General features: G+C 41.6%; 1 protein-coding gene across 12 annotated transcripts in view; it reads right to left on the bottom strand.

Moving 5' to 3' along the window:
- Positions 1-12,621, bottom strand: part of RUFY3 (RUN and FYVE domain containing 3) — a 57,776-nt gene that overhangs the window by 10,785 nt on the left and 34,370 nt on the right. For 9 of the 12 annotated variants that reach the window (XM_040586334.1, XM_040586342.1, XM_040586362.1 and 6 more), the window contains 10 exons: positions 11,799-11,900; positions 10,668-10,791; positions 9,931-9,992; positions 8,761-8,826; positions 8,590-8,659; positions 6,393-6,485; positions 5,581-5,661; positions 4,776-4,943; positions 3,937-4,034; positions 301-420 (listed from right to left, as the gene is read on the bottom strand). In XM_040586334.1, the coding sequence (XP_040442268.1) occupies positions 301-420; positions 3,937-4,034; positions 4,776-4,943; positions 5,581-5,661; positions 6,393-6,485; positions 8,590-8,659; positions 8,761-8,826; positions 9,931-9,992; positions 10,668-10,791; positions 11,799-11,900 (984 nt within the window). Of the gene's footprint in view, positions 1-300; positions 421-607; positions 2,837-3,936; positions 4,035-4,775; positions 4,944-5,580; positions 5,662-6,392; positions 6,486-8,589; positions 8,660-8,760; positions 8,827-9,930; positions 9,993-10,667; positions 10,792-11,798; positions 11,901-12,621 lie in introns of those variants that run through there. The other 3 variants (XM_040586416.1, XM_040586436.1, XM_040586426.1) reach the window with 1 other exon arrangement.

Raw genomic sequence — 12,621 nt, 5'->3', positions numbered from 1 at the left:
TATTCCACCACCACCTAGGATTTATACTTTTGCTGGTGGTTTCTGCTGACCCCGTTGTTCTTTTGCATTTTCTTCCCCATTCAGTTTTTCAAGCTGTAACTTTAAAGGCACGCATGTCAAAAGATTTTCCACCTCACAAAGCATTTCACCACCCCAGAGCTTATGCCTGCCTGGCGCCCGGCATGCCAGTTGCCTCTCTGACTCCAACCCCTCCTTCCTTTTGCCATCGCCCTGGCCTGCCTTCTCTACTAGAAACAGTAAGAACAGCCCAGAAATGAGATTAGAAAAGGATCTCTTCACCGCTGCCTGGAGAGCTCTTCCACTTCTAGCTGGAGGCTGTTGATTTTGTCCCCAAACTCCTGCTTGAAGAGCCGGTTGTCCTGCTGAGCCAACTGACGGTCCTTCTCTGCCTGTCGCAATCTGGATTTGAGCCACATGAACTTGTGATAAAAAACAAAAGCCATGGTGGGGAGGAAGACCGAGTTTAACCAACAAATAAAAAACCCAGTGAAAAGGTAAAGCCAAAACAAAAGGAATGGTAAAAACAATGGAAAGGGGGAAAATATTTTAAAGAAAAGCAAGATGTAGGTGAACCAGGCAGAAGCTCTGATTTTCAATAGTTTTTATTCTATTACTACGGTTTACAGCCATTAGATGAAAAACATAAAACATCACTTTTATCCAGATTCAAAGCAAACCTCAAGTACACAGAATTTTAAGTCAAATTTGATTTTAATGTACGTTACATTTCAGCTTTACACATGTAACTGGAACTTGCAACATAGGTTAACTACTATAGTAAGAATTAGTGCATTTTCCTGGTCTCTTCCACGGATTGACGCATTGGCTCAAGCGCCCAGGCATCAGCGCACCAAAGCATTTCCACTTCGGGCCTGACATCAGAAACGGCCAGATCCTTAATTCTGTCTTATGTTAGCACTGCTGTGACAGCAAACAAAACCAGCCCAACCCCCTGTTTCTACAGAAGAAACCCGGGGAGGGGCAGGGGAGTTAACTGTTCTAACTAGCTATTTGGATACCTTGATGAAAGCGTCCACCTTTTTATTATTATTCTATTTGTCTCCAGGTAGTTAAAATGACTTTCTAGTAAAAGGTTACCGAAGGTTAAGTTTATACTCTCAAGCATGCGACTTGGCCGCTGCGTAGAGATTTGAAATGGCTCTCTGAGTCTGCTTGGGTGCGGGAGTCCGTTAAACAAGTGAAGCGGTGGTACACGCACCTGTGTACAGGGGAACTAGGCTGAGCCTCACAAATCTTTAAATGTGCCTGGTTAGAATCAGTAGGTGTTCTTTCCCCAGCTGCATTTCAGCCACATTTGCCACCTGCTGCCCCAAGGGGCACTATCCCGCAGGACAAAGCGAGAACTGGCCCCAAAGAATTTTTACAGGCATCTCACCAGAGCAAAAAAAAACACTTACTCAACACAGAAAACCCCCAAACGTCATCTTCTCGAAAGAAAAAAAAAAAAAACAACCTCTCTAGGAGCACTTATAACCTAAAGCCTGTGACAGGCCAGCACGGTGAATTTCTGTGGCCACAGGGAAGGGGATATCAGTTTATAATAGTCCAAGCTACAGCTGAAGTTTTGCACTGGGGTGTTAAAATGGCAATTATTATTCTTATTGAGAGCTGTTCCCAAGCTTTAGCTGTTCTTTCATTAGCAAATTCCATTCGTACCGATCAACAGAAACTCAGAAGCAAATGAAAAAAGTGTAACAGTAAAAGGCAACTCTTCCTTTTAAACCACTAACTACTCAGACAAGGAATGGTCAAGTACCAAATTACCGTTTCCACTCCCCACCACTGCACATTTTGTTCCTTTCTTCTGTTTTTTGTTTGGTTTTGTTTCTCTTAAACCCTAGTGTATAAAGATCAGATCATTTCTTGTAAAACGTGTAACTTCCCTTTCCAGGAAGAGGAGACACCTACCAACACACCTCTCCTCAGCTTCCTTCAGTCAGGAAGAACCGCAACGTATGTCTAGAGGGATTCATGGCAGAGGTAGAAGGCAATGCAAAGATAAGGAGGTTTCCACTGAACTTACCACTCTATCATGTTACTCTAAGACACCTAGCTACTAATTCTGGACACATGAAGTTTAAAGGAATAAGGGTAAGTCCCCACCCTCCCACCAAGTCACTAAGGCAAGGTCGTTGCAAGCAGTCTCGGTTACAAGAGGGCTGGTCCTCACGGTGATGAGCTATCGAGTCACGCCCGTTTGTCTCGGACGCGGGGCTGAACCCACAAAACAGAAGTGAATGGGTAACGGCTTGGGGTACGTACACGACTACTTTCAACAACTTCCAGGGATGCATTTTTTTTTCATCTACTTCACAAAATGGGTAACACAGAAAACTAGTTGACTTTCCAGAGCTGGCCAATCTGAGAGTGGCTTGACCAATGCACCTAGCATCCACAAACACTGAAGACTTGTGCTGCTGTATACCGTATGCATCACCAGGATGTACAGAGCCACATATCTCCCACTCCTTATGCTTTTCTGGTGTGTTTATTGGCCAACTCATTGGTACTTTAACACAGTTTAAATGGCAAAGTTAGGGATTTTTATACCCGACTCTAAATCTCTGAAGAAAAACTCACTGATTTTAAAAATTCAGCAAATTCCAAATCAACTTTAGGTGACAATTAACATTTTAACAGTTGCTTTTAGCAATTCTCAAGTTCTCCCCTCATAAATGAGTTCTGATGTCAGAGCTGTGAGGTGACCAGACATAAAAATGTCTAATGATGCTTCTGGATCAGTTTGTTTGCTGCACTATTTAGGGTTTTTGCCTGTTTCACCAAATCCTTTTCACTGTGTAAGTAAGTCAGAAGGAGGATGATGAGAAAATGGAAACATAAGAACAGCGAGACAAAAAGAGCAAATCAATTAGCTGAGTAGATATCATAGAACATTTTAAAATACAAGTTTTCTACAAACAAAATTACCTATTTTTATCATGAACTATTCACAAGATAAATCCTAAAAACGAGAGCAGCAATTTAGCACAGTGCCCTACTCATTGAAGGAGTCCCAGACAATCCACGCTGCTGAGAGCTATGCTTTCCCCTGATTTTCTCAGGGCTAGCATGACAGTCAGGGTCATTCGCAGAGACTGAAGTTCTGAACCTCTGGCCAAACCGCTACAAAGCCTGGCTTCCAGAACAAGACAAAAGGGGAACAGGAGCACTGCTCCTTCTCCAATCAATCTGACTTCGACACTGAGGCCTCTCCTAATTACATAAGGGTTAGCAATATGAGAGCAACACAGTCATTAGGATGGAACTTGTCCCAGTCCAAATGGATATTACATCTCTGGGCTATCCTTTATCAACTTCCAATGACAGCCAGGCTGCCCTCTCATCTTCCTCTGTTTACTTTCACATGAGGATTTTTTTCAAGCTCATCTTCCTCAGAAAGTGCAAGTTCATAATGAGAATAGATTCAGTGGGGTATTTATTTTTTTCTAAAACAGTACCAGAAAGATCTGGAATAACCAAGCACCTCTGAGCCTAGCCTCTGCAGCACGCTTGTCCTTCCTGCTCCCACAGTCATACTGTTATTAACAGTCAAGCACTGTTCTCAGCTCCTATTTCTAAAAATTTTACCACTGTTATCACTGATAGCGATTGACTTGTAATGGCTGGATAACATATAAAAGTGCAGCTGATTTAGATAGAGCTGCTATGTGAATTACTGATTTAGCGGTATATTCTTTTCTAGTGGAAGCCCTCCTGAGCATGCAAAACATTCTTCCTAACAGCATCTCAAAAATCATAGCTCTCCTGACGTAGCTCTATTTAGCAGTGGCGAAGCACAGCACTCAGACTCTCACTTGGTCCATTCGGGATCACTGGGACACTACCACTAGAATACACATACAAATTTGTAATCGTAAAAGTTCCATTTTTTACCTTTGTTCAAGCTGTTTGATGGTGGCAGCCATCTGATTTGTTTTTTCTTCCAAACGGCTGTTTAATTCACTCTTCTGTTTCACTCCCATGTCTGAACTCTGGGAAAAGGAGCATAGTGGGGTTTTTTGTCAGTAGCAGTAAAACCAAAAAAAGCTGTGATAAATCATGTGGCGCATGAAATGAAAGGGGCAGAAGCCAGAGAGGCAGGGAAAGGTGTTCAAAAAGCAAATGCCAGGTCAATGTTGCAAGGGCAAGCATCTTGCCAAGTGCAGGCCACATCTAGACCCCGTGAGAGAGCAATACCATGATCAATGAAGCTTCCTGTATAATACATTAATGCAGTACCTGCTAACACTATTTAGCTGTTTTGACAGAATGGTTGGCCCAAGGAAAGCAGAAGCATTCTTTCCTGTCCGAAAGTTTATTTTAGGATTTCCTCCTGAGCATTTTGTGTGACTTTTTGTCTTAAGTCTGCTTTTGTCATCATACAGTAATGTACATAATTGCATCATTTACCTTCAAATACTAGATTGTACTGGAACAGAAGCTACCGTGGCTCGGGTTTTATACCATAAAAGCACAGAAACTGCTTTCCCTGGTCACACACAGACATTTCTGGATCATCACAAGTCTTTCTTCAGAAGAAACTGCATTTTCCATTAAAACTCCACCACATTCAATTCTTCCAAGTACCGCAGCTTGCTGCAGCGAGACAGAAGTACGCTGTATACCTGCACCCCTTACACACCTAGCATCTTTTAAACAGGCAGGGGAAGAAAATATCAAGAGCTATCATTTTTATCCAGAATTTACCATATTTGATTTAATTACTTCCCTACCTGCAGCTTGAAAGAGAGTTCATGCTTTAGGGCCCTGAGATCATCCAGTTGCTGTCTGAGTGCCACCAATGCATCTTGCTTCTCGCAAACATCTTTCTCTAGCATCTTCATGGCTAGCTCCATCTCCTGTCGCATCCCGATCTGTGCCTCCAGCTCTTTCTCCACATCCTGGAACATACGGGTCAGTCAGCATTGCCAGCCAGCTTTCCTCACCACCCAGGACAACCACCCTTAACTGGTGCTCCCACCAATGCAGTCACTACCTAGACACCTGCTGCACTGCCACAGCGTCACAGTTGCAGAGCTGGCCCATCACTGACAGTTAAGGACAACAAACGCACATTTTCAGTCCAGTATTAAAGCAATGTAAACAGCATCACCAGTAAGGAGTCAGAAAGTACTAGACAGGCCCACCTTTCTGATGAAGAGGACCAGCAAAAAGCTGGCAGAGTTCGTCTTCTAAAAACATTCCGCACAGGCATTTTTCTCCCCACCAGCTGAACGCACTATATTCAGCAACAGTTCAGAGAGCAGCAATATCCTTCTCTGGCAAGGGGGCTATCTCAGACCTCGAAATGCAGCTCCATGGCTCATTTCAAGAAACAGACCTCACACTGATCAAGAGCCACAAAATTAACATCGCTTCTGACAAGACTGTCTCGAATCAGACTGAAGCAGGCAGGCAAGAATGATAAAAAAACCCTGGCCAAACATTTTCAGAAGCGATTGTCTGACATGGAGTTATTACGTGAAGCTCCAAGCTTTCTAACTTCATCAGCGAGCTGCAAGCTCACACAGTCCTTACCAGCCGCAGCTGAGTCTCCTCCTTTAACTGCTTCCGTGCTTCAGTCAGTGCATGTCCATCAGCAGTTCTGTCTTTAGTGACCTAAGTTAATGAAGACACCCAGTTAACTTGCCATTATATACTAAACCTCACATTTGCTGATTATTTGCTTCTCCCAACACTTCAAAAACAGGTTCTGCAACTATCAAAACTCAGAGCTCCACTCAGTTACCGCAGCGTGCAGCTCCCATGGGAAATGTCTCTACCTCCCGCCCTCTCTCCCCAAGTGTTCAGTGCAGTGCAGTGGATATGAATTAAACGAACAGAACTTTCACAATATACTAAGTACGGTTACAAAAACTTCAGAAAAAAATCTTACAGGTTTTAAAATTCAAAACAGATTCTGCCATAGTTACTAGCACTTCCAACAAATCCACCAAAAAATATTATAGATCCTGTGCCTTGATTTCTGAAAAGGGTAGCATTTCAGGCCAATACAGCAGAACTCCTATATCCACATTTTTCTGCCACCCCCTCAGGAAATCATCCTTCCTCCTGTCCCTTCTGACACCTCTGCTCAGCAAGCCACGAACATGCTGTGTTACCTCTCGGCTCTGTGCATGCTCACAGTTTAATCAGCTACAGCCAGGCAGGATTTACTGTGGCCAGGGTCCATCTGTTACCTTCTGCAGAAAACCCACCTGGAGTCTTACCTATTGTGGGTTTTGTGTGAGATACAGGAAATAAAGACTCTTCCAAACACCGACTTCTCAGTTGAATTTGGGTTGGGACTGCCCCAAAGGATCAGTACTCATTCACATACATACACCAACCTTACGACTGGACTCCAAGATGTAAGAACTTTCTTCTTTAACACGTTCCATCTCTTCTTGCAGTGTAATAATCCTGTTGTTTGCAACCGCAAGCTATGAGCGAAACAGAACAACAGTAACATATCAAAAACATACTTGACCCATTTTGCCCCCCCCCCCCCCCACATTATTTTTTTTTTTTTTTTTTTTTTTTTTTTTTTTACACTCAGAATTGGGGGCGGGGGGGTGAGGAATATTTGGAGTAGCAAAAAGTTGTCTCTACCATGGGGAAAGACAACCTGAAAAAGCATCAATTAGTGCAAGTGTGATGGATTTCCAGTATCGGCTAAAACAGAGACTTCCCAACCTATTCTGATTCCTGTCTTCCAATAAAGTTACTGACTTTTTCAGGTTTCTACCTGCTAGATGCAGTGTTACACAGTTAGTGCAGCTCAACAGAAATCCTCACTCCATTTCCTCTCCTTTGCCAAAGATAACAAAAAAGAAAAATGCGAGCACACAACAGCCAAGTTTTGTTGACTTCCAGCAATTGAAATATATTACCGAAGAAGAAATACTGGCATGGGTTTGCTAAAGCTTTGGTAGTTGGATGCTCTACTTAGCAGTGTATGCCAAGATGTAAGAAGCTCAAGCATTTGGGCAGGAGAAGCACAATGAGAACCTCATCAGAGGAGGAATATCTGGCTGGAAACAGAGGATCACTAGCACACACCACCCTTACGAAACAGGACATCTGCCTGAGAGGGATCCCCAACGAAGCCATCACCGCAGACTAACAGATTCCTTTACACTAACAGAGTGTGCGGTCAAAGGCCAAAATAACTTAAGAAAACCCCTGGCTTTGCAAATCATAACTTACGTAAGCCTTGCCCACAAGAAAAGCTCAGTGACATTCCAAGAGATCAGCAATGTTATTAAGTGACAAATCCAACCAGAAACTACCCTGACAAAAGTGCGAGTCTTTGGTACAGCTCAAGCCAAATACACAAATTGATGTGACATGTGACGCAGTTCATTAACTACACCCTGCAAATCACCCTGATTGGCACAGCGTGTTCCAGCACCACTTAAATTCTTACTCTGAACAGCATGCAGACTTTACTAAGGTACAAGCAAGTAAATTATTAAAAATTAAAAAATACTTCAGTGAACACTCAATTAATTTCATGGGTATCACGCCTCACAGGCACACCACTCATACTCTGCAGGTAATAAATCCAAAGCCACTTATTATAGCAGCACTGAGAAAAGCAGCCTCTGCTGCAGACCACCTTTTGAAAAATAAAAAAATATTTCAGTTGTAAAAAATGTTTCTTACTCCTTAATTGCAAAAGTGGATATGCTAATTTCCATCACTAAAGCTTCACATCATTTGTAATACATCCATTACAGTAAGTGTTCAATAACCAGACACCCACAGACATCTTTTAATGAGGCTGAACAAGCAAAAAAGAATGTCTGTTTCATATTTGTCCTGCAAGAGCACCTAGACAGCCCAATCAAAATCATTCTGCTAAGTGACATGCGGCAGAGATACTGTAAAGCCATTAGGATGAGACCTGCTATCACCCATCTGTCAGGGAACTGACCCCAAAAGATTTCACTGCATTTGTGACATTACTCATGAACTGCAAGACCCATTTTAAAACACAGGTTACGCCTATGACTCGTGTACCAACCCTTTTTCATGCTTAGACTGAACATTTTATCTATTACTGTAAGTTTTCCTTTATTTCTTGCAAATTGTGACAGGCTAGAGAAAAAGTTATTGAAACCTTTCAATTAACTCTCTTTCCTTTGTAGTCAACTTCTGCACCTGTCAAAGTAAACAGACATCTCAAAATTTCCCTTGTCATGTCTGGACATCTCATAACCTACATCAGCTGTATGGCATTGAAAATCACACCCAATAACAATTTATTCTAAGACTTCTCTAAAAATCAGAAAGCACCCAAAGACTGCAGAAGGATAAAGTGTATTCAGCAGCTTTTTTTTTTAACAGAAACACTCAGCTGTCTTCCCACCTTGTGCTTAGTAGCAACAGCCAATGTAATTCCTTGGCAGGTCAGTTATTCCAGTTCCATCGTTAAACACTCATCATTATGTACACCAGAAATATGAAAATAACTCCTCCCTTACCTTTTTAATCCCCAATTCCTAAAGGCTAAAACATCAGAGGATTGTTTATGACACTTACCTCCTCGGTTAGTTTAGTGTTGGATTTTTCTAAGGCATCCACCTTGGCCTGTAGGTTGTTTACTGTAGCACTGTTGAAAAGAAAAAACGCTACAGTAATTCCTTCTTTTTTAAAATCCTGTTTTCAATTTTGTTATAGTAGATAATAAAGAGTAAATAAATCATGTCTTACCTTAAATGTCTATTGAGTTCTTCTACATAGTTCTTCTGGTCCAAAATAGCAGTTATCTGACCATCTCTGGAAAAAAGTAGTATCACACAGCTCAACCATTTGGACTGAAAGACCTATGAGACACCACTAAACATCTAAGAGGAAATGTGGCGATGTAGCCTGCATGTCCAGCAGAGCACAAGTTCCTAGGTCTCAATGAGCCTGTGTCAAATATATAAGATAGCAAAGCAGAGTTACAGCCTCTGCCTTTAGAATCAGCCACCGTCCTCTGACTTCTCAGAGGCTGCAACTGCGACACTCACCCGGATGACATTCAAGTGTTTTGTGACACACAAAATAGAGTGATTAAGGGACAACATTTCAAAGAGTACAGCAGTTATTTCAAATAAAACCCCCCTGGTTCTGCACTACATTTATATTGGACAACAGCCATCTCACCAAAATCCATTCAAGGAAAACTGTCAACAAATGCATGTCTTGCATGTGCTTCCAGCAAGAAATCTTAACTAAAGAATGTTTTAAAAATGAAATCATAGATAAAATAAATGCAATCAAAACGCCTGACCCTGAGAGATAATTATTACATATAGACCTGAATTCAAACAAGCAGGATTTCCTCAGGAGGAGGAAGTACTCTGGAAGAACCTCAGAAAACCACACCACCTGACCCATGTGTCATTGTGCTCACGCTGCATTTTTCAACCACTTGCTCTGAACATTGCACATCTCCATTTGTGCATGCTGGCACAAGTAGTTTAGTCTATTATTACAGTTATCATCTCTTCCAATTGGATTATTTTTTTCCCCAAGGATGTTACGGTGCCAAAAATCCACTACCGTCCTGCTAGCCGTACAACTGGTGAAGGCCACCAAGCTGCTTACCACATCTAAAGATAGGCAGACCTAACTCTGAAGAGGGTCACTTTTAAAATATTTTTATCTTCAACTGCCAATTAAGGAAGAACACAGAATTTCTGGGAGGCTCTCCTTTTCCCTTGCCCCCTTCCCAATATTTCCACTATCTTATTTATATATTATGATTGATCACACAAGAGCAATTCAGTCTAAATAGCTTTTTAATTAAAAATGTAGCAGCTTGCAGGGCAACCTGGAATACCTGAATACAAGTTACTAAGAGATAAGAGGCAGGGCAATTGTGCATGTACCTACCCTTCACTGCCTTTTGTGCTGTTCCCATCTTTCAAATACATTGAGAAATCAATAACTCCAACCTAGAGAAGAAGAATTTGCATTTTACATTAACCACTTTTTCTAAGACTAAACACTGTCCACAGTTGTGAAATTTTAAGAGTCATTCAGTTAGAACAGTTAGAACGCGTTGTATTACAGCAAAGATTCACTATACCAGTAATCTATCTGAAATTAATGAAAACATGGCCTATTTCAAGCAAAAATATATGAGGATAAGCAGCAAGCCGGCAAGCAAGGCTTGGGATGTAAGGACACAACATCCCCATCACCATATCCGTATATACACTGCTTACACAAGCTGGGATGTAAGTGCATACAGGCTCATTTTCTTTTAACAGCTATAATGATCTCATCGCACAGCATGAGTGAATTAAGAGTTCTGCCCATTTCTCCCCTCATTTTGGCTAGGTCCTTCCCTGTTTTCGCCTCCTTTTTCATTTACTGTGTTTCACTCCACAGTGACCTGCATGCAGACCATAGCAAAGTATAAGAGCAAAGAAAAAACAAAAATCCCGAGTCTCTGATGTCAGCGCTGCCAGCTAACCGAAGACCACAATCACAGTAACAAGCTTGTATTAGTCTTCTATTACGTATAGTAACAAACTCTTATCTCAGTTGATGGAAGTCTTCTCCAATGAAAAGTTCTTCCAATTTAAATGAGCAGAAAAAAGAATATTAACTGAATACTCAAGTACCTGTGAGTCCAGGTCTTCTCCCTTCATGCAGAAGTTCGCATCGATGACATTCAAACCTACTAGGAGGCCAGCAATGATGGCACCTTCTTCCTCCATCATCAGTGCATTAGGCTCATAAAATTCACTGTGGGATGCATGGCAAGAGAAGACAGGTGTTGCATCTTGAAAAATCAACTATTATGAGGGATCCAGCATGGGATCTCTGCTACTTCATATGACAACAGAATGCCATCTCAGCCTTTACAAACACCCAGGGAGTGGCACATAGTCCACATAGAAACACACTCCTACATACTATCTATATACTCCCACTCTGACTGAACAAATCTCTCAGCACAGTAAGTCTGCAAGTGACGCAAGGACCCAATAAGCAGAGGACCTGGTCCCTCACTGTCGAAAGGTGATGGAAAGCAAGCACCATTCCTGAGTAACCATACAACACACTGAAGATTTAAAACCGGGGCTTACTATCAAGAGTTTTTTAAGTAGTATACTTCTACTACTCTACCACTTTCTGTTGTTAACACAAGCCACTGCCACATCTTCCAGTGGACAACACCAGGTTCTCCCTTCTAACCCCAAGTGAGCTATGGATTTACATGGACAGCCAACAAAAACCTACTTGTTTGAATAAAGAAACACCAACATATTTATTAAATCCTACTCCTTTACACAGACATAGTAGTTCAAATCCATGGACTTTCAATTCAACTACAAAATTATTGCTGTTTTATGAGTGGGAAGCAGAGATAGAGAGAAGTGAAATGACTTGTTCCAAGTCAGATGGTAATGAAGTGACAAGGTCAGAAATAAATCCAGTGTCAAGATTTGGCAGACAGAGAATGCTGTATCCCCTCTGTACAAATATTTCACCCAAATCACCTCTTCAGAACCAAAATGTATGTTTATTCTGATATATATTTGAGACAAAGTGAGGAGTAACAGCTGCTGAATTAAGAAAGAATGCTAAGCATTTTTAAACCCTTAGAGGAAGCTCTGCATTTCACAAATATTACCATTTCTTAAAAAAAGTACATGCATACTTTACCATTTGGATGTAAAAGATTGTAAAGATCTTACAAGAGGACAGAAGTGAACCTAACCTAATCTGAGAGTGAGCTCAGCACTCACCTGAGAAGATCCTTTCTGTTAATCAAGGCTTTCATGTATTCTGAAAGTTTCTTCTGCATTAGAGCCAGGCGAAGCCAAGCTCTTCCTCTACCCACAGGTGTCCTACAAAGGCCAGAAACAAAACCGTTACAGACATACTGCAATGCACTGTCAAACAGCTCTAATAATCCTGTTCTGTCTGAAGTTTCTGTGTCTCAAAAACAGAGCTGGCACTGGATAAACAGGAAAAATACAAGGTATCTAAGTGCAAATAGTTACAGGCAAGTTTATCTAAGCAATCACTGCTTCTCTCCTAACTAATTATGTATTTGTTGCTATACTAACAATATTTCCCTGACTTTACCCCTGCTGGACACTGCTACACAAAGAGAGATCAGCTGCTTCAACACATCACCTTCTAATTCAAAATCAGTTTTGCATAAGGCAAGTCAGAAGAACGTGTATACTTCAGCTCAGCACAGACGCCCAAGCACTGCTCATTCAGGTAGGTGTTAAGTTAGGTAAGAATCCACAAACACAGCGGAAAACACAAATTCAGTACTGTTCTCTTCAGCTATTTTGCTCATTAACACGCTCACAGGATGCAATGGGTTATAGTCACCGTCCTTCCCTCTCTGTTTCTCCTGGCAATGTGAAGCGTGCAGCTTTAAAAATACTGATATGCTGCATCACAGCTCTGGCTCATATATCCTGGCACGCTGGCCAGGAGCCAGCCTCAGATGTGCCCCAAAGGAAGGTGTAAATCCCCCATGTTAAGCAGTATTCTGATTAGAAGGAAATTTCTTTCCATCTCCAGCAGTCAGTCAAGCTGTCTTATACCAAA

This window comes from Falco naumanni, chromosome 1 (genome assembly GCF_017639655.2).
Source record: "Falco naumanni isolate bFalNau1 chromosome 1, bFalNau1.pat, whole genome shotgun sequence".
In the NCBI taxonomy this organism is placed as follows: domain Eukaryota; kingdom Metazoa; phylum Chordata; class Aves; order Falconiformes; family Falconidae; genus Falco; species Falco naumanni.
This window is presented reverse-complemented; position numbering and strand designations above follow the sequence as displayed.